This window comes from Alligator mississippiensis, chromosome 1 (genome assembly GCF_030867095.1).
Source record: "Alligator mississippiensis isolate rAllMis1 chromosome 1, rAllMis1, whole genome shotgun sequence".
Classification (NCBI taxonomy): Eukaryota; Metazoa; Chordata; order Crocodylia; family Alligatoridae; genus Alligator; species Alligator mississippiensis.
The window spans coordinates 179981911-180009424 of record NC_081824.1 but is presented as its reverse complement, the minus strand read 5'-3'; the positions used below and the strand labels follow the sequence as shown (position 1 = coordinate 180009424).

The 27514-nt window shown below is 49.7% G+C and overlaps 1 protein-coding gene across 1 annotated transcript; it reads right to left on the bottom strand.

The window, feature by feature from the left end:
- Window positions 1-528: 528 nt before the first annotated feature.
- SDE2 (SDE2 telomere maintenance homolog) lies at window positions 529-25849 on the bottom strand. The gene is made up of 7 exons (XM_014598175.3): window positions 25648-25849; window positions 23286-23403; window positions 20810-20921; window positions 7881-8050; window positions 6927-7038; window positions 5571-5928; window positions 529-1364 (listed from the first exon to the last, which is right to left on the bottom strand). Exons 1-7 carry the CDS (start codon window positions 25753-25755, stop codon window positions 1149-1151), a joined length of 1194 nt encoding a protein of 397 aa, XP_014453661.1. The 5' UTR covers window positions 25756-25849; the 3' UTR covers window positions 529-1148.
- Window positions 25850-27514: the final 1665 nt, after the last annotated feature.

Below are 27514 nucleotides of genomic sequence, written 5' to 3'. Positions count from 1 at the left end.
TATACAATGTCTGCTGTACCTCACTGCACCTTGGCATTTGTCCTAATGCCAAATGATCTCATACTGCAATTCCACTGTATACAACAAAGGATTTTTTTTGCTTCAATTGCTCTGCTAGCAAAAGCTAAATAAAAGTAATAGAAAAAGATTTTTTTTTTCCTGGGGACAGAAATAAAAAAAAATCTGTGGTACTGAACTGAGCACCACCTTTACCTATGCCTCCCACCCAGTGCAATGGAAACTGAAATCATAAACCACTGCTTTGTATCCGAGCTTTGCAGTTCTGCAGGATCACTTGCAACATCTACCTCCACTCACTTCAGGATACCCAGGAGTGTTGCATATGAAACAGTGCTTCAACTCCCTGGAGGGCCAGAGTAAAAGGGAAAAAGATAACCCTTTAAATTCTCATTCAACTTCAGACCATGGCACCTTTATCTTCTGGGTAAATAGTCTTCCTTCACAGATTTATTTCTAGAAAGATTATCACATCTTTTCCTTTCCCTGAATGCAGACTATTCTCTAGAGTTAAATAAGTAAATATTCCTTTAATAAACATTTCAGATACTGAACATGTATATTTACAGAGAATCATGGTATACCAATATTTGACAACACCAACATACATAATGGTACACCTAATCCATATTTGAAATTCCCCATACAAAATATCTTCCCCCTCCCCTCAAAAAAGTCAAGCTTCAGCTATTCAACCTGAACCATATTTTAAAATTATGGTTTCTTTATCTAGAAGGGAATACCTAGAGTACAGATAAGCAATCCTGTATTCACTTATTTCAATATTCTCATCACACAACTTACATATATAAAAACACCATTTTTCTATAAAGCGCACAATTTTTCCCAAGCATCCATGGACACTGTATGTTCTTTTATTTACAAAAAATCTTCACAATTTCCCATCTTTATGCTTTGCTACCTTTAATATTTAGCACACACTAGTTTGTTGTTTTTTTTATCTAGCAATTTATTCTTTGTATTACATTATTTAAACTCCAGTTAGAAAAAACAGAAACTACCTACAGATGCCAAAGTAGTGCAGGTAGCTAGTTAAAAAGAGTGACCATAGAACAAAAAAAACCCCTCAGGTATGGAGAGATTGTGTGTGTATATAAAAACCCCAACATTTATTTCTTTTTCCCTTTAGAAGGCTTTGCAAATAAGGCAGGATCAATCTGGTCTTTAGGCAGACCTCTCACAGAGAAAAGTCTTGCTGCTCTTTCCTGTAAAGTGCCTCCACATTTCAGGCCCAGAGCCATCAGTTCAAACTTCAGCTTATCTAATCCTAGAGCTTCCATTTCAGCAGCAGAGTTGAATGCCAGAAGATCTATTGGCGTAGACTTCTGCAAAGACAAGAATACACAATCCTTTCATTACCATTTTGGAAAAAAAAAAAAAAAAAAAAAAGAGACTTAGTGCCTCTTATGGCTTACACTTATTTAGTCTCCAACTAGATTTCACTTTTACAGAACATACAGCTAAACACTTTCAAAGTGTGATAACACAGTTATACAGTCTCCAGGTATAGCATGCTGGGCATTTCCATAGTTACACTATGTCTACACTGCAGTCAAGCTGCAACTGCAACCTGGAGACATACCTGAGCTAGGCTGCGTAGCTGTAGCAGCACACAGATCAGCACGGGCTGCAAACCTGCCTGAGAAGACTAGTAAGTATGCTGATGGTTTTGCAGCCCATACTAAGTGCCATGCCACCACAGCTACATGCTAGCATTACCGTAAATAAATAGCTTAAGGCCTGCTCCGATATCTGTCTAAGTGGCAATAAAAACTATGACTACTGTAGACACACCTTCAGGTATAAGTTAAAAGATCATTTTGTTGGAAATCAGATGGATTTCTAACCCCATAGGCAATGGCCTACAGACCAAACTGGTGATCAGGGTAAAATGCATTGTGCCTATGAGGACTCACAAAAAGAGCCTGAAATAAAGAAAATAACCAAGCCAAACCCATCTCTTCCTCTGTTGGAAAGTAATAGATAAGGTAGTTCCACCTGTCCTCTCTCAAACTTTGGGATCTCTGCTACATGAAGTTAAATACTTTATGAACACACAGTTCTTAAGAGAACTGAAAACACCTGATGATTCAATGCCTCATTCTTACATTGCACAAGTCATGAACTGGGTGTGACAAAGCTACCAGCTCTTAACTGTGAAGTCAATTAAATTTACCTTGGCTACTTTCAAAGTTAAGCATTCCCCCATTAGTGACAGGGAAAACAGATGGGCACCACACACTTCTATGCAGTTAATCGTGGAATTACAGGAATAGCAGATATTTTACTTTTTTAAGAAAATGCTTAGGGGATGCTGAGCTTCCAGAGATGCTTCTCATTTTGACAAAGGAGGAAAAAGCAGAAGTGATGCAAATCATAAATTCACCCTAAACAAAGAAATTAAGTATCTTCCACTTCTGTTATCTATTGAACAGCATCTCAAGAAAATCAGGGCGGGGGGAGAGGAGGAAATCATTTCTTGCAACACAGATCTACCGTGCTAGAATTACCAAAAGAGATAGTCCCAGGGATGGGAATGAGACTGCTCAGTCACGAACCCTACATTCAGCATTAAGTGCTTGCTGTATCAGTGCTGTTATTTCCAAGTACAGCACCCTACCAAGATACGCACATATTTAAAAGTGCTCTTTCTTAGCAGAGAGGAACTTTAATAAGGTCTCATTACTACACACAGTCACTACTTTAAACTAAAAAGGCAGTAAGCAGTTATAAGAGCCACTCACCACCTGCAATAACAATTAATTGTGGTTTTGGTGGAGTTTCCTGTCCCAGGAATAGGAAACGTTGCAAATACTGTCTGAAAGGTAAACACTGCCTGGTGATAAACATCCAGTTGAAAATACTGCCCACTTATAGTACAGTGTACACTATGTTTCAACTGACTGAACTACATTTCACACTACTTCCCCATTTTAAATGCTTGTTCGCTCATTTACCAATAGAGGTGCACCAATACATTGGTGCCACATCAGATCAGCACTGATAAAAGGAAAATTAACATCATCAGCTACTGGCTTTTTTAGCCAGTATAGCCAATAGTGTACCAATAAATATAATAGGTCTTCTGGCCAGGGTCTCTGGATGCTGCAGCTGTGCGCATGCATGCCCAGGGCCAGGAATGCAGCCAGGCAGCATACAGAGCAGTGCCCTGCAGGCAAGCCTGTGGAGGGGAAGAGGTAGCAAGATCAAAGGCCCCCCCCCCAATAAGGGAGTGGGGCAGGGGCTGGGTGGGAATGCTGCCCAGCCAGGGCAGTGAATGGGACTCTGGGGCCAGGACAAGGAGCCATGGGAGTCTCATCCAGGGGCACAGGGGCTGCTGCACGTACCCCCAGGGGAGGCATTGGGGGGGGGGCATGTACCCCATCAGATCTGTACACAGGGCAGAGGCAGGCTACCCGCTGCAGGCTCAGGGTTCTCCACCCTGCTGCCTTTGTCATGGAAGCAGCGCACTGGCCATGCGTCCCCTACCAGCCAGGTGGCAGTGGGGGTGGCAAGTTGTTCCTCTAGCCGCCAGGCAGGTGACACGCAGCCAGCGTGCAGCTCCCAGGGCAAAAGCAGCAGGGCAAGAGCCCTGAGCCTGCAGTGGACCTCTGCCCTCACTCTGTTCTGCTCTGCTCCTAAAAGGCAGCAGAGAGGAGAGCCCTGAGCCCGCAGCAGGCATCTGCCCTCACCGCACCCCATTCTGGTTAAAAGTGTCTTTGCGCTTAAAAATGGTGGCAGCAGCACTTGAACTGAAGTTTATTTGACGAGCTTTACTTTAAAAAAAAAAAAAAAAAAAAAGGTGGTGGCAATGTTTAAAAAGTGCCAGGACACTGATCCCCTGGATGAGCTACCCACAGCTGTACCACTCCCTGCCCCAGCCCCAGGTCCTATTCACCACCCTGGATGGGCAGCACCCCCAGCCCCACTCCTTCCCTCACTGTGCCCCCCCCCCCACATTCCCCTACCTTTTCTCCTTCACAGACTTGCCTGCAGGGCCCTGCTCTCCATGCTGCTCAGCTGCATTCCTATAAATCGGCTATTGGATTGGTATCGTCCGATATGCCTCATTAATAAATCAGCTATGGATATCAGCCAGGAAAGTCTTTAAATCAGTGCACCCCTATTTACCAATTATCAACATTCAGTAAATGGAAGACAGGGTTTCCAACCATAGAAACTTACAAGTTTCTACACAATGAAAAAGAAATACTTTCAAAAAACATTACAATGACAGACTCCTCACTCAAGTCAAATGGGGCACAGAATCTGAGTCACTCAGGGATTGGCATTTTGTTATGCCGACAGATCTCAATGTTCCAAACAACACTGAGCGTGTAATAACGCTCCACAAGCGATGGGCAAGTGGGTGCCATTATTGTTGACACTTATTTATTTAGTGCTGGTGTGCTCAATATCGAAAGAAAATCAGGTTTTTATTGCTTAGAGCCAACTCAGGCTTCTCATGTAAGAGGTGATAAGTCTACAGTCAAAGCAATGCACTTGTTCAAGAGCTAATTTAAATTTAAAGCAGAATACTCTCAGCAGCAGTTGAGCAAGCTTCATGAATGACAATGAATTGCTCAACCCCAGTGGGGCAATTCATTCCAACATCAGTAGGGAAGTTACTCCACTGTTGAAGTAATGGGTAATTTTCCTTTAGATCTGCTTTTCTACCTGCATTTGTAAAAACTCAGACACATCACATATCATTGCCCTTCTCACCCCAAAGCTCTTACTGTCAGATATGCAGCAGCAGAATCTCATTCCCCAAATGAGAGCTGCAGTTTGAGCCAGATCAGTGTAATTTTTGGACAGCCTGGATTAAAGTGTTTAATTTAAAAAGGAAACCAATAGAAGGGAATTCTGATAGTTTTGTCTGCACCATATAGAAGTTGATCTTTTAGGGCTTTATTATTCATCCTCAAGGAGGCTAATTAAGTCAAGCTACACTACACACAAGGTGAACAAGCCTAATGCAACTTCACTTATTGGTACACTAGTGAGTGCAAAACTTGCTCATCCCATGAAGTAACTGCATCATACTGACACAGAACTTTCTACACAAAATAGGGAGGGGGAAAAAACTGGCTGCACATGAAGGACACAGGAGTGCCTCAGCCCATGAGGGAAAGAAAAGGAGGAGGAAGACTAGCTAGTCAAGAACAGAATTACTGAACTAAGAATTCCAATTGCACTTTGATCTCTGCCTCCAACTACAAAATAAAATTTCTGAATATGGATTATGATCTTGTACATGCTAAACTCTAACATTTTAAAATGGGACATGAAGTGACAGAGTGTCTGAACCACTATAAGGAGCTATAAAGCATGCACTCATAGGCAGAAAGTGTGCATCTTGAGCAACAGTTAAGGCAAGGGGATTTTTAGACTCCAAAACACTGACTTTACATTAACGGAAGTCAGTCTATTCAGTCAGTAGATAATAGGGGAAAAAAGTGATCTAAAAAACAGATGGGGTAAAGCAAGAAAAGAGGCAATAGCATCTAGATTTCCATGGTGTTGCTCACCGTGCTCTGTAATGGAATTATTTCCTCTTGAGTAGTTGAAACTTTTTCTTGCTCCTCTTCTTTCAGGGTCTCTGTTGTGTCATTTTTTTCATCAGTTGGAATTGCAATCTGCTCCTCTGTGGGTACCTCCTCTGGTAGATCTTTTTCAGCATCTTCTGCCTGCTCTTGTGGTTTCTCAGAGGTATTGGTGGTCGAGCTGCATCCTAGTGAATCCTCTGAACTACTAGGCCACTCAATTGTGCTTTCAGTCTTTTCAATGTGGCTGCTGCTTGAGTGGCAACTGCCTTCTGCTGTACTAGGATAATTATCTTCACTATCATCTGTGCTCTCAGGATCCTCCAGTCCTTCCAATCCCATCCTGTCATAAACAAGTGCTCCAGTTAACATATTTTAAACTAAGAAAGTGACCTAACTTCAAGTGTCCGATTCCCTAAGGAGCCTCACCATACTAATATAGCAAGGAGGGGTTATAGTCTGGACCCCACATCAGCTGGACTCCCATGCTGAGCAAGCCAGAAGTCACTATTGTTGTGTATGATCCAAAGCAATCATACTTCCCAAAGAATCCCCAATAGAGGAATCCATCACTCCCACAAAGCAACCTATTGCTGTGCTGACATCTTTATTTTGCCAGTAACCATCTTAGCTTGCTGTCTTAAATAGTGGAATTGAACATCCCATCTGGTTAAAGAATGGAACAGTGCATATGCTATACCCACTATGAGAAAGACAACCAGACTGGGAGACTGAAAAGTCAATTCTCAAGCTACATAAGGAAATAGGAGGGACCCAGTGTATTTAGACAGAGGAATAGTGATAGGAAAAAGAAACCTCTACTACTCCACATCCAGGTATGTGGTTAAGACAGGAAGTGGGGATGGGGCAAAACTCCTGCCACTGCTTTGACTTGTTCTATGTATTACAGTAGAACCTAGATACTTCAAAGGGTTACTTTCCTTACCCCCTTGTGAAGAAGAGAGCTTGAAAAGGACATATAGAGCTGCAACAAAGACCTGTGAGGGACTGTCAAGGCATTTTTCCTTCAAAAGGATGCCACCCTGCCAGTTAGCTGTGCAGAACTGCAAACAAGCTCTGAGTGATAGGAGAAGTAGCACCCTGAGGTAAAAGCTATAACCAACCAATGAGCTATTCTTAAATTCAGCAACTCTCTGCTAATGAAGTAGGTTGCACACAGATGCAAGTGATCTGGGTTCTACCCTGCCTTTTGGAACTGTCACAATTCTGTGCCAGAAGTTCCTGGTAGATTTTCTGATAGACTGCATCTTAAAAGAAAAACTGATCCTTTACTCTTAACTTCCTTCTCCCTTACAAAGTGGATCAGGGCACTGCACTTACCACAAACATTTCCTTTTCTCAGATTTTGCTCCGCTCTTTTCGGACTCGTTTGGGCGCTTCCGACTATCACTGGTCTCTGGAGACACCATCTTACTGGAGGAGGCCTGCATCCCTTCAATGCAAAGTTAAAAATGGAGTTGCCTTGTAGAACCATAGTAACCTACATACTATGATACTCCCAAGTCCACAGGGGAAGAAGATTTAAAACAAAGCTTCCTAGAGAACTGGATGCTCTAAGATTCCAGTTATTTTCTGAATTTGTCTTCAGTTACTGTTAGTAGAAGTGCTGGAATGCGAGCCCAAGACACCAAAGTCTTTTATACAAGTTCAACAGTAGTAGAAACTCTTATTGGTTTGCAGCTCTACAGAGCTGACCCCGAATTAGAGTGACCACTTCTGAACCGGCTCTCTTATGCCCCAGTCAATTACTGGCCTGTATGTCAAGACTGTCACCAGGGTAATATAGTGGCTAAGTAAAATAGCCTAAGAGAATGGGTATGCAAATCAAAATATTTTATTATGTTATACTCAGTTTCTCCTGTTTTCTGTATATTGTTTATGCACAGTCCTTTAAGCTATACACAGTCCTTTAAAGCTAAAGTTGATTCTTATATATTAGCACTTATCATTGTTTTAAGATGATTCTTAATGTCACTGCCACAAGTGCAGAATGTATCTACAGATTACTTTAAGCATAAGGATGATTTATTACTTGCATCTGTGTTCTAGTGTCTCACAATATTCTAACAAAGCTATTTCAGGAAGAAAAAATTAAATTAGACCAAATTTTAGTAAAACCAAGTGCACCTCACCCAAATGAAAATGGTACTGCCTAGTCCAAGATATATCAATAACCATTTGTCACAAAAGTCACTTCGAACCATACTTTAATTTAGGTGCCAACTGAAAATAATTCTATATCTATTGATAAACATATCAGTTCCTCAGCAATACCTTTAAGTACTGAATCCTCTAGCCGCTCAGCCATTTCATTACACTGCTGTTGGTAATCCGAATTAACAAAGAAGTGTTTTGGTTCTGCAAGTTTACGCTGCAGCCTTTCCAAGCGTCTTTGTTCTTTTTCAGCTTCCCGCTCTGCTTGCTGCTTCACCCACTCAGCCATTCTGGAAAGACAGAGAGAGAGAGAGAGATCTTGGAAATAAGAACTAAACTGAGGTAGCCTTCCAGTTACTGAACCCTTTCACCCACAGGTTGGGGGGGGGGAATCAAAACAAGGACTGAACAGTGAAGGAGACAGAAAGACAGAAAGACAGAAAGACTTTGACTTTTAAGAGACCTTTATTCCCCGGAAGGTGATGACTCGGAGCCAGTCAAAAGCATGTACAAGGATGCCCGAAGCTCTGGGCCTCATGGACAAGGCCTGGGCTCGTGGCCTGCAAGGCCTGCCCGTACACGCTAGACAAAACAAAAAAAAACCAACCAACACAAAGAAACATAAGGACTATTTACAGTATTTACAGTTCTGCCAGCAGGGACACCCATGGAGGCCTCCGGGGTCGACCCGCACGAGCAAAAGTCCAGGGCCTCGGCCCGCTTGACGCGTCTCTGCGGCTTGAGCAGCCGGTGGCATCACAGAGCGAGGATCAGGCGTCCCGCCTCGACCCGGCACAGCACCCCCCCGAGGGCCCAGCGCTCCTCAAAGGCGGGCACCGTCCGCCGGAGGACAGCGTGCTCAAACTCGAGCGAGAGGCGGGCCCGCACCAGCAGGCGGAAGAGCTGCAGGGCGTCGACCATCCCGGTGCCGCTGAGCTGGTTTCGCCGGCTCTTCAGGGTGGCCATCTTGGCCTGGCCCAGCAGGAAGTTGGCCAGGCTGACCGTGGCCCGCTCGGCCGCCCGGTATGGAAAGGAGTGGACGTAGGCGTCTTCGGAGAAGTCTCGGCCCAGTACCCGAAGCAGTGCGCCCAGGGCGGCAAAGAGAGGCTGCAGCCGGGGGCAGTCGAGGAAGGCGTGGAAAATGTCCTCGTCCAGCACCCCCGGGCAGAAGGGGCAGGCCGCCGAGGCCGCTGGGTCCAAGTGACGCACAAAGGTGCCGGTGGCCAGGATGCCGTGCACGAGCCGCCACTGCAGGTCGCCGGTCTTCTTGGCGATGGGCGCCTTATACAGCGTGCGCCACGCCGGGGTCCCGGGCTGCGCCAGGCGCCGCCGCCACACGGTGTCAGGGCGGCCGGCGAGCACCTGGGCGTGCCGGGTGCGCACCACCCACATGTAGAGGCCCTTGCGGGGCAGGGTGCCAAAAGGGCAGCCCGTATTGCTGCTGGGGGGCACCGGGAGCCTGAGCAGCGTGTTGGGCCGCTCGGCCAGCTCGCCGGGTACCGCTGGGATGACGGGTAGCGGTGGGAAGGCGTCTTCTGCGGCGTCTGCGGCGGGGAGGGGCCGGCGAGTCTGGAGATGGGCTTCCAGGGCGGTCGCTGCCTCCGTCAGGAGGGCGGCCCTAACGGCCCGCAGAAGCCGCCCCGCGGTGCGGACGGAGCGCATCGCCAGCCGGGCAGCCAGGGCCTCGGGTGACAGCCAGTCCGACCGAGCGGGGTCCAGGAGGTGCTCCAGGCGGGTGGAGCGCGCCTCGACGAGAGCTGCCGTGAGGCTGGCGGAGGCCAGGCTCGGCACGACACGGTGCAGGGCCGGGTTGTGGACCAAGGGCTCTCGAAGGAGCTGCGGGAACCGCAGGTGCCTGGCCTGGGGACAGAGATGGAAGGCCGCCCGCCAGGCCCGCACCACGCTGCGGTAGAACGGGGGAAGGACCGCCCCGTTCAGGAAGGTGAGGTCCAGTTGAAACAGCTCCCGGTCAAAGCCGAGGCCCCCCACTCGCCGCAGGAATCGGCACGCCAGCTGTCGCCACGGGAGGTGGCCTTCGGTGTACAGGAGCCGCTGGAGGGCCTGCAGCCGATAGGCGGCCACCCTGCTGGCCAGATCGATCAGGCCCTGGCCCCCCTCGCCGGTGGGCAGGTAGAGGGCAGCTCGTGGGAGCCAGCGGCGTCCGTCCCACAGGAAATCGACCAGGAGCCGCTGCAGTCGCTCCAGTAGCTCCGGCGGAGGGTCCAGCACCGCGCAGCGGTGCCACAGGGTGGCCGCCGCCAGGTTATTGATGACGAGGACGCGCCCCCGGTAGGAAAGGCTGGGCAGGCGCCAGCGCCACCGCTGCAGGCGGGCCTCCACTCCCTCCTCGAGGCCGTCCCAGTTGCGCGCCATGAAGGTCGTCGGCCCCAGGAACACGCCCAAGACCTTGAGGCCCTCGCGGCGCCAGGCGAGGCCCCCCGGCAAGTCCGGCGGAGGCCTGCCAGTCCATGCGCCAAGCAGCAGAGTGTCACTCTTGCCCCAGTTGATGCGGGCGGAGGAGGCGCGCTCGTAGGCCCGCTGGCAATCTGCCAGAGCCCGCACGTCTTCCTGGGTGGCGAGGAAGACGGTGACGTCGTCCGCATAGGCCGACAGCCGGAGACGAGGGCCAGCGGACGGGCCCGTGGCCGATGGCAGGGCCACCCCACTCAGGCGGCGGCGCAGCGCGTGTAACAGCGGCTCGATGGCCAGGGCGTAGAGCATGCCCGACAGCGGACAGCCCTGGCGAATGCCCCTGCGCGCGGGGAACGGAGCGCAAAGCACTCCGTTCACCTTGAGCAGGCTGGAAATGTCCCGGTACAAGACCCGGAGGGCCCCGGTGAAGAGGGGCCCAAAGCCAAAGGCCTCCAGCGTGCGGAAGAGGTAGGCGTGGCCCACGCGGTCAAAGGCCTTCTCCTGGTCGAGAGAGAGGAGGCCGACGTCGAGGCCAAAGAGCTCGCTAGCCGTGAGCAGGTCCCGCAGCAGGAACAGGTTGTCTTGTATGGTCCTGCCCGGCACGCAGTAGCTCTGCTCGGGCCCGGTGAGAGAGGCCATGACCGCGCGGAGGCGGGTGGCCAGCGCTTTGGCCAGAATCTTGTAGTCCGCGCACAGCAGGGAGACCGGCCGCCAGTTCTTCATGTAGCCCAGGTCTCCCTTCTTGGGCAGCAGGGTCAGCACCGCTCGGCGGCAGCTGATCGGCAAGACCTTGTCGGCGAGGCTCTCCTGGAAAACGCGCAGGAGGCTGGGGCCGAGGAGAGGCCAGAAGGTCTTGTAGAACTCGGCAGGCAGCCCGTCGAGGCCCGGGGCTTTGCCGGAGGCGAGGCCGGCCGTGGCCGCCGCCAGCTCTTCCAGGGACAAGTCCCGCTCCAGCTCGCCGGCCTCCAGGGCATCGAGACACGGTAGGCCCTCGTGGAGTTCCCGCGTGGCCTCGGGGCACGACGGCTTGGCCGCGAACAGGTCGCGATAGAAGGCGACGGCACGTTCGCGGACTTCGCCCGGCTCTGTAATGACCCGGCCCTCAGGAGTCTTGAGATGGTCCAAGACTTTGCTCGCTGCCCGCCGCCGCTCCAGGTCGAAAAAGAAGCGGGTCGGGGCGTCGGTTTCCACCAGCTCCTGGCAGCGGGCGCGGATCCTCGCGCCGCGGGCCGCGCTCTCCGCCAAGTCGCGCAGGCATTTCCTGCGGAGCCGGAGGCTCTCGCTCAGTGCTGCGTCGCTGCCAGCGGCCAGCAGAGCAGCCTCGAGCTCCGCCACGTCCTCCTCCAACTCCCGGACACGGCGGCGCGTCTCGTTCGCGGCCAGCTGGGTGTACTGCTGGCAGAAGGCTCGGGTCTGGACCTTGCCCACGTCCCACCACAGCTTCCAGGAGGAGTGGCTCGGTCTCGCAGCCTCCCACCTCCGCCAAAAGTGGGCAAAGCAGTCCCGGAAATAAGAGTCCTGGAGCAGACTAATGTTCAAACACCAATACGGTGCCCGTGCACAGGCTCTCCCCGGCAGGCTCAGTTCGCTGAAGGCCAGGCCATGATCTGATAGACCCGAGGGAGCGATGCGGCTGCTGCGCAGGAGTGGCAGGTGGTGCCTGGTGATATAAAGGCGGTCGAGGCGAGCCATGGTGAGACCGCCGGCACTCGTCTTGGCCCAGGTGTACTGGCGCGCATCGGGATGCAGGGCTCGCCAGACGTCCACGAGGTCTGCCCCCTCCAGGGCAGCTTGCAGCTTGCGAGCGGAGGGCAGGTGGGGCTCAGGCCCTGTGCGGTCGAGGCGCGGGGCAGTGGTGCAATTGAAATCGCCCCCGAGGAGGAGCAGGTCATCATCCTTGCTAGCGTCGCGCAGGAGGGCAGCCAAGCTCTCAAAGAAAGCGACCCTCTCCTGGCCATCGGAGGGCGCGTAGATGTTGACGAGCAGCAGACGGTGTTGCGCGAGGGTGACGCGGACGGTCAGCAGGCGGCCGGGGACGACCTCCCGCGGCACCGCCGCGTCAAGCTGCAGCTGCGGCGATAAGAGTGTCGCGACCCCCGCGCGGAGGTTGGTGCCGTGGCTCAGGAACACCTGTCCTCGCCAGGCAGCCCGCCAGGCCGCCTGGTTGAACCTGTCAGAGTGGGTCTCTTGTAGGAAGGCGATGGCCAGCCTCTTCTGCCGCAGGAGCTCCAGGACGGCCTCGCGCTTCACCGCGTCTCGACAGCCGTTGACGTTGAAGGTGCCAATGGTTGTGGCTGCCATGGGGGTGGGTGTGGGAGAGGAGGAGCAAAGCAGAGTGCGGGTGGAAGAGCGAGCACCCAAGAGCAGAGCAAGGCAATACAGACAGGTCAGGGAAGGCCTACCGTGCCCTACTCTAGTCGAGGGACCCGCCCAGGCCCCACTCCACTCTCACCCTCTGGGCAAGCTTGTCCAGACGGTAGGCCATCTGACGTGTGCCCCGATCTTGCTTCATGAGCTTGACCGCCGCCCTGGCAGCCTTGACAAACACTTTGGGGTCCGCACACCACTGGGTGATGTGCCCCGCTACATTTTTCTGCCCCTTGGTTAGCTTCAGCAAGGACAGGAGTCCCCCATAGTCAGGAGAGACCCAGGGGGGCTCCGCCAGCTTGGGGTGGATGTTGCCTACGGAAGAGCGGCGAGGCCGCACCCCCGGCGGGAGCTCGCCAACTGCAGCGTCGACCCCCTCGATGTCCAGGCACATCAGCCGCCTCTCGTCGTCCGAGTCGAGGACCAGCTCCGCGAGGACATTCCCTGTCTTCTTGGGGGGGGAGGGGCCATCCCGCTCACGACGTCTCTTGCGAGACTCCGAGAGCTGGATCTCCATCTCGCTAACGTCCCCATCTGCTCCGGTAGGCTGGGGCGTGACCAAAGGGGCAGCGGGCTCTCCCGCCACCCCCGGGGCCAGGCCACCGGAAGAGAGACATTCGCCACTATCCCTGCTGCCGCCTGACTCCGGAGGCTGGGGGACAGGCGAGGGGAGGGGGACCCCTGACAGCCCCTCCCCCCCACCCGCTAAGTCTGCCTCGTCGGTGGCTACATCCGACGGGGCGGGTGGTGTGGCAGCCGGAACGGGGTCCGGCTCTGTAGCGGGGGGGTCCTCGGCACTGGCCGAGGAGGGGTCTGTCAGGGATGGGGTGTCCTGAGAGGCCCCCCTCATCTCCCTCTCTTTTTCGGGTGGTAGGGAGGATGCCCGAGCCCCATCATCCGATGAGGCTCCAGCACCGCAGTCCCCGGCCACCCCAGCCACTTCGGCCGGGGCAGGCAGGGGGCAAGGGGAGGCGTCCGCCTCTCCACCCGGTGGGGCTGCCGCACCGAGGGCAGGGGGCGCCACAGACGGGGGAGGGGGCGGTGGGGCCATGGTAGTAGCACCAGCCCCTCGGCTGGACGATGGCTTCCCGCTGGAGACCCCGATCCCCTGAGATGGAATGGGGGGGGAAGGAGGTCGGGAGGAAGAGCTCCCAGCCTCCCTGGGCCTGCTGCGTGCCCCAGAGGTCGACGCGCCGTCTCTCGGCGCTGCCGCAGGTGGCGATGGTCCGGCCGCCTTGCTCCGAGGGCACTGCGCGGCCAGGTGGGAGGAGCCCCCGCACTTGAAGCACGTGGTCTCTCCCACAGATAGATAGATAATAAACCGCCGCCCCTCGAGCGTGAGGCTCAGGAAGCGAGGCAGCGACTGGGGGCCCTCCTTGAGGAGCATGAAGACCTGCCTCCGAAAGGACAGGACGTGCTTGCCCTGAGGGTTCTTGTTTCCCATCGGCAGGCGGCGAAAAGGACTCGCAGGAACCCCATAGGCCTCGAGTCCCCTGGCCAGCTCCCGATTGGAAACGTGCGGTGGGACGTTGGAAATCACCACCCTCACTGCCTGAGTCTCTAGGGGCGTGACAGGGTAGTGGATGCCCGCAATGTCCAGGCCCTCCGCACACACCCTGTCAACCAAGGCGGGCTTGCTCAAATAGATCATCGGGACCGTGTTCACGCGCCCCGCGTAGCGGATGGTACGCCATCCCAGGAGGGCGGCCAGAGCCTCCACGCAAGCCTCGAGCCCCACATGGAGAGGGGCATGAACCCTCAGGCCATGAGACAGTGGGAGGTCCTGAGAGACATCCTCATGCCAGCTGCCAGGCGTAGGAGCCGCCATTCCTCGCCAGGACAGGGTTAAACTGCGAAGTGCAGCAAAAAAAAAAAAAAAGCCTCAGGCTGACACGGGGGACTGGGACTGGGAGGGGGCTGGAAACGCCCCAAAATCGGCCTGAGGGGGGCAGAGCAACCCCGCAGGGGCTCAGGGCAAGACCCAAGGCAGGGGCAGATGGCAGGGACCAAGGGAAGGGGCCCTGGGGGAGGAGGCAGCAGAAATCAAAGGGACAACTCAGGCGGGGGTGGGGGAGGGGCAGAGGCAAACGAGGCTGCCAGAGCCCAGGGGAAAAAGGCTCAGAAAGTGGGGGGAAGGGGCAGGGAGGGGGTCCCCAGGGACAGGGTGGGGAGAGGCAAGGGGTTTTTCGGGGGGGGGGGACAGGAAAAGGGGGGCAGGGAGTGCGAGGCAACGAGCTGAAAGCACCTGAGCTGGAGGAGCTTAGAAGGGCTTCAGCTGTCGGCGGCCATCTTGAAAGACAGAAAGACAGAAAGACAGAAAGACAGAAAGACAGAAAGACAGAAAGACAGAAAGACAGAAAGACAGAAAGACAGAAAGACAGAAAGACAGAAAGACAGAAAGACAGAAAGCTTCACGAATTTGCGTGTCAAAAGAAAGGCAACGGCTTTCTAAGCTAGAGCTTAATATAGTATAATGCAGAACTTTAGCCTGTCTTATAAACTGTACACTGTATGCCTTTCAGGTGTGTAACATGCAGAATGAAGAAAGCCAATACATTTATTGGAGCACAGTGGGTGCCTCTACACATTCATTAATGCACTTGAGGTACTGCAGGTTTAATTTAGTACTTCCTTAATAAAGTACAAACTAAATGCACAGTAACTAGAGTTACTATATAGTAGTGCTGGTGCATAGTTATTTTGTGATGCTTACTGAATATTAGCCTAATAACACTGTGCAGTAGGTTATTAGCATGGTTTTTAACTGCCAAAGTACTGTGCAGTGTTATAAGGCTAATCCGTAGTAAGTGTCTCGTGTAGACGTGCCCAGTGTAAACAATGCTTATTAATGCCACCACACTGTTTAGTGAGAAAGAAAGAAAGAGGAGAATAAATACATTTCCCAACTGATGGGCAACCTGGAGAACACGTCCTCAGGGTAGCTGCTATTCATCCTGTCAATTGCAATGATTGTAGCTGTTTTCCTGTAACCCCCTGGAAAGAAGGTGAGGCATGATCCACATGCAAACTTCCTCTGTATGCAAAACTATGCAGGGCTTCCTACTGTAGCAGCTGTGACATGGGGAATTCCCCTATCTAGCAGTGGTGCTTAATGGAAGTGTGTACTCCTCAACATCAGAGACGATTTTCATCCTTGATCAATTATTGCAGAAAAATAAGATGGCTCACAATGCATTTTCAGTGGGATGCTACATGCAACAATTGAGCATTAAACATTTTCCAGCAATCTTACTGCTATAACTGCAGACAATGACTGACTCCTGTAATTATAAAAAATAAACAGCTAGTGGAAAAGAGTTTAAAGATGGATTAGGCTAATGATAAGGCCATGTGCATTGACATGGTTGTAAAGACTATTATTTTTTATGGTTAACTGAACCTTTGATTAATGATTAATTAAATTTGACTAGAACAGCCATGCTTAGTTGTACATCCTTCAAAGAAGGTGAATGTTGTGAATATTTTTAAACTATCAAGGGGTTGATAAAGGTTTGAAAATATGTCATTGTTTAAATACGCTTGACCACTTAATTACATCCTATGGGTATGGTAATAAGTTATAACTAAAAACTAATGGAATTAAAGAGTGATCAGCTGCTGTTTGAAAAATGTAATTGAGAATCTCCTGTGGATTACATTATTGTTAATCAGCCATGCAATTCACTGGAGATGAATGAACTGACCAGAACTAACATGACACTTCTTAAAGCAGATACTCTCTATACAAGGATTTGAACAACAAATCTATCTAGCCTGGTTTAAGCATGTAAAAAACAGGAGGCTATACTGGGAAAAATGAATCCTGGCATTTACTACGATAAAGAAGTTGTATCTGATGACTGAGGGCCTGATTCAAAGTCCACTGAAGCCAATGAGTCCTTTCAGTGGTCTTCAACAAACTTTGGATCAGACTTCCAAGCCCTAAGGAAGGCAGGTGCAGAAATGTTTATTCTCTACTAGCCATTAATTTTCACTGCTTGAGATTGTTTTGCATGCTTAGAGCTCCAAGGCTCTGCATACCTTTTAAAGAGTTCTGAGGTACAGAAGCTCAAGAAACCATGCTCCCCAGGTAGAGAAATAAGTGGTTGGGCCTTAGGTTTATCGGGTTGTATTTTCCAGAGCAGATGACTCGTACAAGATTTCTTGTTGAAATCAGATACAAACTAGTCTTCTGCCCTCCTAGGATGTGCATTTGTGAGGGATCCTGTTTGCTAGTGAAACAGAATGGAAAACTGGAAAAACAAAACAAGAGGAAAACAACACAGGTGTCTTAAATATGACAATTTGTGTTGGGCAAAGATGTGCTGTCATCGTCCATAAAAAGTGACACAAAACTGACTTTACTTACTGCATTCCTGTCAGGTGAAATATAATGAAAGCTGGCTTTCATCACACTGATCCTCAGATGAGATTAGTCTATACACATGCGTGGCAAGCGTGGGAGCTCCCCAGCCAGCCACAGTGCTGGTCTCCCACTGCCCCTGGGCATACTGCCTGCCTCTCTCACCTGATACACCTTGTTGTTAAGTAATTATGATCTTAATTAGGCACGAAGCTGCCCATTCAATGCCCTGTTCTCCTGGACCTATGTATGTAGCTCCAACCAACCCTGTACTACATCCCAAACCTCACAGATGTTGCTCACAGCCATGCTAAGCTCCAGCCTGAGGCCAGGTCCAACTCATCACAGCACTGAGTCTCTTCCACTCTGCCCTGCTAGGGCCACACTCGTACCATTTCTCTCTCACAGAGGCCTCTCTCTCTCCACCGGCTCTCATCCAGTCTCTTTCATCCTGCCCTTCCTAGGCCTCACTTGTACTGCCCCTTCTCTCCCGGGGGACCATATTCACCCTGCCCTCACCTAGAGGGTCCTCAGGCTTGCTACTCTTCACTCCCCAGCCAGCAAGCACGCAGCCTTTTGGGCATCTCCCGCTACCCTCAATTGAGCAAGCACTGGATGGTTCACTAAATGCTGTGCCGACTCTGCACCTGATTTCGTAGACGGGCAGCTCTCCCAGCTGCTCTCTATGAAGGGGCTGATGGCTCACCCCGTTCTCCTCCTGGCTCCTCCTCTGTCACCCTCCCCTCGGCCTCTGGCCCACCTGCGGCCTTAGGCACCAAAAGGCTTACCTTGGCCTAACTCAGCCCTACCCTCCCCCCTTCCTAGTAGGGACTCCACTTGAGCCCCTGCCTTTGGGCCCCAATTCATGCCCCTCACTCCTGAGGCTTCACAACTGCCACTCTTTGCTCCACCCCGTACTCTGGGGTTAAACAGCCCCGCAGACTCAGGTGTCGCTTATCGGCATGCCTAGCCCATAACTCACACCCTCTCCACAGGGTGTCAACTGCTTGCCCCCTCTCTAAGGGCCTCAACTGCTCCACTCATGGCATCTTCCACCCCTTCATGCTCAGGCACTTCTCAAAACTTACCTGGCCTGCGCTACTCCCCTTCAGGGTCTTGCACCCCAATGGGCTCAGGTGTCCCACATGGATGTCCCTGGCCACACTACTCCCTCCATTGCTATCATGTAACCCACCAGGTGGTGGGGGCAGGGGTTTAGGTGCCCCAACCCAACTTTCACTGGGATGGTCCTCGAACCTGGTATTTAAGTGGCCCTGCCTCACCACAGGCAGAACCACCAGGCCTCCCTATCCCAGCAGGGTGCAGTTTTAGGTCATGCCCAGGACCAGGAGCCTCCAAGCCATCCCCATAAGCTCCTGCCCTTACCTCCTAATTGTTCTCAGCTCAACAGTTCCTTCACTAGAGGGTTGCACCCAGAGAGTCGTGGTAGATGGGTCGGTTTCGACCTGGAAGGGTGTGGGCAGTGGGGTCCCGCAGGGCTCGGTCCTTGGACCGATACTCTTTAATGTCTTCATCAGCGACTTGGACGAGGGAGTGAAATGTACTCTGTCCAAGTTTGCAGATGACACAAAGCTATGGGGAGAAGCGGACACGCCGGAGGGCAGGGAACAGCTGCAAGCAGATCTGGACAGGTTGGACAAGTGGGCAGAAAACAACAGAATGCAGTTCAACAAGGAGAAATGCAAAGTGCTGCACCTAGGGAGGAAAAAATGTCCAGCACACCTACAGCCTAGGGAATGACTTGCTGGGTGGCACGGAAGTGGAAAGGGATCTGGGAGTCCTAGTGGACTCCAAGATGAACATGAGCCGGCAGTGTGACGAAGCCATCAGAAAAGCCAATGGCACTGTATCGTGCATCAGCAGATGCATGACGAATAGATCCAAGGAGGTGATACTTCCCCTCTATCGGGCGCTGGTCAGACTGCAGTTGGAGTACTGCGTGCAATTCTGGGCGCCACACTTCAAGAAGGATGTGGATAACCTGGAGAGGGTCCAGAGAAGGGCCACTCGTATGGTTAAGGGCTTGAGACCAAGCCCTACGAGGACAGACTAGAGAACCTGGACCTTTTCAGCCTCTGCAAGAGAAGGTTGAGAGGCGACCTTGTGGCTGCCTATAAGTTCATCACGGGGGCACAGAAGGGAATTGGTGAGGATTTAATCACCAAGGCACCCCCAGGGGTTACAAGAAATAATGGCCACAAGCTAGCAGAGAGCAGATTTAGACTGGACATTAGGAAGAACTTCTTCACAGTTCGAGTGGCCAAGGTCTGGAACGGGCTCCCAAGGGAGGTGGTGCTCTCCCCTACCCTGGGGGTCTTCAAGAGGAGGTTGGATATGCATCTAGCTGGGGTCATCTAGACCCAGCACTCTTTCCTGCCTATGCAGGGGGTCGGACTCGATGATCTATTGAGGTCCCTTCTGACCCTAACATCTATGAATCTATGAATTCACAAGATGTTGCTTTTATAGTGTCTGGCAGCAAACTGCTGCCCCCTGCCCTGCTGGCCTGAGTCTTAAGATGGACACTCCTCAAGACAGGGCTGCACCTGCCTGCTGCCTGGCTCAGTTCTTAAAGTGGCAGAGCACCGTGAGTGCTCTGACACACTTTCCCCCTTAAAATGGTTCCTGGGGGGCGTGTTTTCCCTGCTGCTGAGCCAAAAAGCTCACCCAGAGCTTGCAACTTCCCTAAGTGGCAAGCACCCTGCTGGTGCTCCACCACAACATGCTAGTTGGCAATAGTATTTTTGCTGAAACCAGAGCTATCTACAGAATTCAGTCTTCTTCTATCAAGTCCCAAATTCAGGATTTATAAGTTCTATAAATGCTTCTGGTCCTGATGTTCTGTGATCACTTACCTTCTCTGTGCTTCCATTTCCAATCTGCAAAAGGGAGATTTTGGTAATCACCTATTTTAAAGGGACCAAAGATTAGTTCACTAATATTTTTAAGCACTTTTGAATCTTCATCTGTGCTAGAAAAATGCAAAATATCTGTCATTTACTATTATAAATAAGTTTGTCATGTGGAATGTCAGTGGTTTGATTCCTCTACCTGAAACATTTCCAGGAGATTTTCAGTCTTAGACTTTGTAGAGCATAATGGATGCAAGTGCATCAGCTATGTAGTGGACCCAGAGCTGGTTTAAGGAGTTGACTGCAGGGGATAGGGATTTCTAGAGCAGTGGTGGCTACTGCTGAGCTCTCAATTATATGGATCACGCATGTTTTAGCTTCAGTCTTATACAGTGTGTATGTTTCAAAATGTTGTATACACAGGCACCCAGAGCAAGTACTACACAGGACTTGCGCACAGAGCAATGCAGCCTTGGATTGATATTGACACTGAATGACCAGAGTTATTCCTGTCTGCATACCCAAATAAAACCAAAGAGAGCCATGAAAGAAGATGATTTAAGAGATGTAGCCTGAAGAAACAAAGGAATTTCATAGATGAATGGACAGAAAACTGCCTTAAAAAGAAGTTGTGATGACTGGGCTCCAAAGCTGCATGAGTAACAGTTCTGCAACTTTACTGGGGGGGGAGGGGGGGGAATTAAAGGATTCTCAGAGGACCGTTAGGTAGAAGACTTTCCTACCCATAAGAAAAACATAAAAGAATGATTTATTACTTGTTGCTAATGAACAGGTTTCACAGTACAGTTGCCTCTATTTTACACTAGAGAGATACACTTAAGCAAGCACACAGTAGACTTCTGCTGTCATTGTCCCACTTTGTGCTTACTGTTTGAAAGACCCAAAGGCGCTTTGTGGTATTCACAACAAAACACGGCTACAGGAACCACTCATTTGACCTCCTCTTCCCTTAACAACAGAATATGTGGTCGTTCTATTTTATAACAACATTTCTGAAGAAATAAGTGCCTCACGCTTTTTCATGATTAACATCTCGGAGCCTCCTTCCGCTAAGATCTCGGCAAGCCTCTCGATTTGTTGTCTTTTCAATCTGAGCACCAAGTGCTCGGAGCATTGATCCAAAACCTGGGGGAAAGAGTTAACAGAAGTCAGCTATGAAGCTGTGATAGAGATCAAGAGTAAAAGAACCACTACTGTTTTAAAAACACTTTTGCCTGCCCCCAAAAATAAGGGGAGACAGTGAAGCACAATATGTACCTACCTTAAGGAAAAAATTCTTTAGCCTCACTGAGCAAGAAATGGGACATAGAGTTGGTGATTGGCATACTGGAGCCCAAAAGGTGAGCTATACATATTTAAGAGATATGATCAGGTATACTGCTGGGCCAAAAACCCAAGGGTATGGGCACAACAGTTGACTGCAGAGCAAGGAGTGAGGATTTATCATGTATCAGTGCTCCACAACAACTGACTGCTCCTATTCCGTAGCTTACCTCTCAATAAGAGAGAGTTATTTACCATGATTTACGTTCCATTTACCATGGGATAAAAGCCAGTTACCAAAGAGTAGCTGACATGCAGTAAACTTCTGCACCTTTTAACCAACCATAGTGTGTTCATGTTTGCAAGTCAAAAAAAGGCATTTAAGTGAAAAAAATTCTCACGTTAGCTCAGGAATTCATTTGGCATGATTTCAAGAGAGCCAATGAATATCACAGCACCTATGCTTCCACCCAGAAGCTACAAACTATTATTGGAATCCCCCAATGCAGTGTTCCTCAATTTTCTCTGTTCTGAAAGCACCTCAGGACTCCTCCCTTCCATCTAACTAGTACATCTCTCCCTATGGGACCACTGTCACAATCCCTGACTGAGACTCCCTGAACAGTAGTCTAGAAAAATGCATTTTTTCCTCCTGGATTTTGTAAAAGTCTGAGCAAATATCTGTCATCTGACAGAAGCCATCATACAATGCATTGTGGTTTGGGTTTTTTTTGGTTTGTTTGGGTTTTTGGGGGGAGGTGGGAGGGGATGGAAAGAGACATTATCAGCAGAGACTCAGTAATGCTAAGATTACATGTACACATCTGGTGTCACTAACTTGTAACTGGGCTATTTATTTAATGGGTGTCTTGGTTTTTATCACCCAACCATGAATTAGCAGAATTACATTTACCTCAAAGAGGTGCAGCATGGATTAACGTTAGAGTGCTTTAAAGTGCCAAGTGTTATTCTTTAATTTAAAAAGTAGAAGAAACTGTACTGTACTCCAAGTCTTAAGGTACTTTGCAAGACTATCATAAAAAGCTTACATAACTGGACACTCACCTTGAGAAAGTTTACTTAATTAAAACAAAATTAATGCCAGAGGTAAGCAGAATTTTACAAAGCAGACACTGTAGCAGGAGTAGCTTTATTAAAGGTTGCCCAGGATTTGATATCCCAAAGCACATAAGGAGCTACTTCCTAACTCTGCCTATAGACATAGCAGATTAAAATATTAAATCCAGTTCTCAGAATTTAAATATAAGAGTTTATTGAAGCAAATGTGAAAGTCATGCAACTAAACTGCTTTTTAAAAAAATGCATCAATAAAAAAAAATCTGCAGCACCATAAGCAGCCAGCAATGCATGACTTCTACAACACAATTACAGGCTGAAGCAGGTGACTCTGGAAAGTGACACCTAGAAGGGGAATTTGAGACTGCAGGATGAACAACAGAACTGAATGTTTCTAAAGGAATCAGCAGCAAAATATTCTGACCACATAAATAGTCTTTTGGGGGTTTCACAGGTACAGTTTCAAACTGTCTGAAGACTTGTTAGGACAATACTGCATTGATTAAACTCATTTCACATTTTTGTGATCATAGTTGGGAGCTTTAAAAAAAAAAAAAAAAAAAAAAAATCTACGAATGCTTGATTTTGTGTAGGGTTCTGCAGCAGGTTTACGGTCATGAACCTTAGAATAAGGAAACTGACACTTAAAATGTTTTCAAACAAGGTTCACTAGTTTTATTATGAAACAATAAGCTAAGAATCTGCATGTTGTAGCTTCAGTGCTTCTGGGGGTAAAAAACAAACAAACAAGCCATACTTTATAATGTCAAAGGGCCCAAATCACTTTTGAAAATCAGATTTATGTTCATAAGTCACTTAAGCCAGATGAATTCATGGACTTCTGCCAGCACACCTACAATGATCAAAGGCATGCAAACACGGAATCCCCAAAAGAGGTGCAAATATAATAGCAAAACTGAGTTTTTAATGCTGCATCTTGTCTTACTCCTGGAGAGTGGTTTCACTATACTGCTACAAAAGGACTACTCCCCAAACAGGAATGTTTTGCCACCATAGCATACCAGTTGTGCACTCCTTATACTGATAAAGTCTGAGATTTTTTTTAAATTCTGAGCCTTGACTCCAACAGATTAAAAATGTGACAATTCTTCACCTCTATTTAGTACAAGAAAAGAATTAGTAACTAACCTCCTTTTCCACCACAGAGTCTTGGTTCCAAACTATAAACAGCTCCATCCTGGAGCTCATCTTCAGAATTAACCAGTCGTCCATTGCACTTGACATAGACACTTTCCTCAGGAATTCCCTAGAAATAATAAAGCTCATTCTATAAAGATAAAATGGAATATGCCGACCGATCCTGGTCTAAGAGTACAATTGTGAGGAGAATGGCCTCCCCCACCACCATTTTTATATGGTATTAAAAAAACCCCATAGAAGATCTGAAACCATTCAATGAATAAGTAATTTTAAAAAGTTAAAAATGACCTTATGAAGAATGCTTGGCATTTGAAAGCTTGTCTCTCAACTACTCAGTTGGTCCAATAAAAGAAATTCTTGTCTCTTGCATCTAGTCCCATCACTGCTATAATGTTAATTTTAACACTGTGATTCTCAACCAAGGTGCTGGAAATACGCATATAAACTAAGCAGGTAAGCCCAGTTTCAGACATGTCCCCATCCCCACTGCCAGGACCTTTTGAAAAGAAGAAAGCAATGTAGTCTAAAAATTAGTTTTTCACAAAAGTTATGGAGAGCTGCCTTGAATCCAAAGAGTGTGAGAGCCACTGCTTTAACACTACCCAAAAAAAATTACAACCATTTCAAATCAAGTTACCAAGGAACTCATTTGATGGACAGGATTTAATGTGCATGATTTGCCATTTAAGATTATAGCGCAGGTTAACGGTGCTCATACCACAGTTTACATTTCATGTCCACTGTTAAAATACACCATATTTCACCAGCTGACATAGAATAGCATTCTGCACCATCCAAAATGAGTACCTTCTGCTCAGCTAAGCTTAGGCAACGGGATAAATCAAAGACTGTGAAAACTTGTCTAACATGTTTGTCAGTTCTCACAATAATTGTGAGGCATTACAACACGGGTGGGCTGCATGCAGCCTGCCAGGCTATTCCATCCAGCCCGACTGACCCCCTAAAAAAATTTAGAAAATTAATATTTATCTGCCCTGGGTTGCCTCCCATGCAGCCCTCGATGGCTTGCTAAAACTCAGTAAGCGGCCCTCTGCCCAAAATAAATTGCCCTCCCCTGCATTTCAAGATCCCCGTCTCCCGGAGCAGGGAGGTGAAAACAAGTGAAGCACAGCTGCCCAACTGTGGCCACAAGGCACAAGAAGTGTCACTTCTGCCACCTGCAGAGGTGGACCACGCAAGCTCTGATGTTCTCCCTATGGCTGAGACGGGAGAATAAAAAGCTATTTTAATTATGAAAGCAAGCTTTGAGTACAGCTGATTTCTGTTTAAATACAGGGGTAATGTTCCTTTCGGTAGTAAAGTGCTAGACTTTGCTCAAGTCAATGATTCTCTACCAGGGTAGCACAGGACCCTGGGGTGTCCCAAGATCCTTTCAACGGTGCTGCGGGGTGCCGTGTCATGTCAATACGGAGATATGCAAATGTGAAACCCAGAGCTTTGAAATAGGAATTCAGGGTCCTGGTCTCCCCAAGTTCTCTACAACAGAAAAAAAAACGGCTCTGTTCCTTTTCTGGAGGCAAAACTGAAAATGGAAGCTAAGAGCTGGCATTTTGTCAGGGGCAGCACCTCTAGTCTGAAAAAGATAAGAACCATAAGCAGGCCACTCACAGCTCTACTCAGATTTCCTATGCGAGTTCAGGCTACTCGCATCACATCTCCCCAGCTATTTACACTGTGAGCAGTTTGGGACAAGTATCTACAGGCTGGCCGCACACTTGGCACTGGCCACACACCAAGCCATGAGGGCAGCAACAGCTCATTTTGTGCATGTTGGGGGGAAACATGAAACCTGCCAAAAGGCTCCATCACTCGCTGGCAGCAGAGGCCAGACACCGCGGGGGGTACCCAGCATTGGGAGTGCCAGGGCACTGCTATGGGCAAGGCGCACACATTACTGGCTGGAGGAGATGCGCAAAGGGCAGCCCCCACGACATGCCACAAGGCCCCCTCTAGTGCACCCAGTGGCAGCCACAGCCTCCAAGGAGACAGGGCACAAAACACAGAAGCCTTAGAGAGCTGGTCTGGAGGGGACCTCCAGAGGTCAAGCCCCAGTCACGAAAGGCCTCGTGGCCCGTGCGGGGACCCAACCCGCGACACAGGCAAGACAGGTCTGGCACTGGCCCCGCCCCCTCCGGATTCTGTAGCAGGGAACTAAACCCCCCCCGCCCAGGAAAAGAAGGAGCCAAGTCGGACGGGGAGTGGGGGTTAGAGATAATATCACACCCCCCAGGACCCCGCGCAGCGGGACCTTCCCTACAGAGGCAACATCGCCGCCACCACCACCAGGAGAAAAGGGAGGGGCTGCGCCGCGCCGGGGGCCCCACCCTACCTGCGCCCGGCAGCGAAGGCGGAGCAAATCCCGGACCAAGCCGCCCCCATCGGGTAGTAGCAACGGCCGGGCACGAGAGGCCGCTGGGTCTCGTACTAGCAGCACCATAGCCACCCAACCGAACAGCTGGAAAGGCAGAGCGGCGCGCTTTGATGACGTTAAGAGCCAACGCGGAAGCAGGGCACTAGTCACATGACCCACGGCACCCGCTCCCACGAAAATAGGCTAAAAGGTGGCTGATAACGCTCATGCGCAGCAGAATGGCTGGCTGTGATAATGCGCGTGCGCAGTGGAGTTGGCCGATTTGGGGGTTGATCACGTGGATGTGCGGGCGGTAGCATGGCTGGTGGAGGTAACAGGAGGGACAGGCTTGAGAAGACTAATAATACGAATGCGCAACTGGGTGCGCGCACTCCTTGTAGTGGCCAAACCTAATACCAGGCCTGGGCTGCAGCAGCGGGCCCGGCAGAGCGCCCCCGGCCGGGCTGGAGGAGCAGCCTGTGGGTGCGGTCCCGCTCTAGTACTATTACGTCACCGACTACGACTGGCAGTTCTTTCGTGACCGTCAGCTGCTGCCCTAAAGACGTCCCAATGGCGTTTTATTCCACGCTTCACTCGAGCACTTGGTGTCTCCAGCGAGGCCATTACATGAGATTTACAGTTTTATCCAAAAAAAAAAAATAAAAAAAATCGAGCCCCATGATTGTTATTTTTTAAATCATGCAATTTGCAAGTCAGTCTCAGGATTTTTAGGGGTGTGATTCATGAACTCTGAGCTCTTTACCTTGGAAAGACACCTATTTTTTATGTTCAGAGTGATGTCATGATGGTCCAGGTATTATGCGAGAGGCAAGGATTTCTTAAGGTGAGATCTCTTATCGGACCAGCTATATAGTTGGGATAATAAAAGGCAAACTTGAGAACAAAAATCAAGCTGGCTGGGCACCAAGGACTAAATATTGATACTAGCAAATTGCCTGTCAAGAATGACCGGGGGAGTGGGGCCAGCGGGGACAAAACCCCGTGTCCACCAACACCCCGCCCCCCCTCCAACCCCACCAGTTCATTGAGGTTGGTGGTAGCAATGGCAAAGTGTAGATTACCCACCTGGTTTTACCTCTGTCACCTAATCCAGTTCAGAGCAGGTCTAAATGATGAAATGATTAAAAGACTATGCATGATGAGAGAGTTAAAAGACTTCAGCTGCCACTGGTGAGCCAGTATTGCCTTTACTATGTTTATTAGAAATCCAGTACAAGAAAGTACTTATAGATATTATTGTGATAAGGGGAGTATAGCAGCCTTTGTGGAACAGTCAAGTTTATATTTCAAAAAGAGGCACAGTTTCAGGGAATAGCAAAAGCATCTTATCTCAGTAGGTCAGAAGCCAAGTCAGGGTCAACTGCTAGAGGTCAATTAGATCAGAGATGCCAAATAAGGTGTGAGGATTAAGAGGCAGGTCCATTTATACCAGACCAAGGTTAAATGCCTAGGGTCTACATCTGGGAGACCAAGCCAAGGGGTCAGGAAGCTAGAACTAGAACTGGAGATAAGGACCAGGAATTGGGATATAAGAAACAAAGTTAGATGTACATGGGTCAAGAGCTGCTTGCACATTGATAGCCTAGTTCATTTTGTCCCTATGGAATGAGTACCAGCCTGCCAAAGCCAAGCTGCTGGGTACAAGACTTCTCTCCTTGACTGGGTTTCTTGTACACAGGAGCAGGTGAATCAGGGCGACTGCCCTAGGCCCCTGCTTTGCAGGAGGCTGCGGAGCCAGGTGAAGCGATGCTGCGATTCCACACTGCTGCTGGCTTCACGTCTGGTCCCTCACCACCAAATCTGCCATAGGCTTTCTTGCATCTGG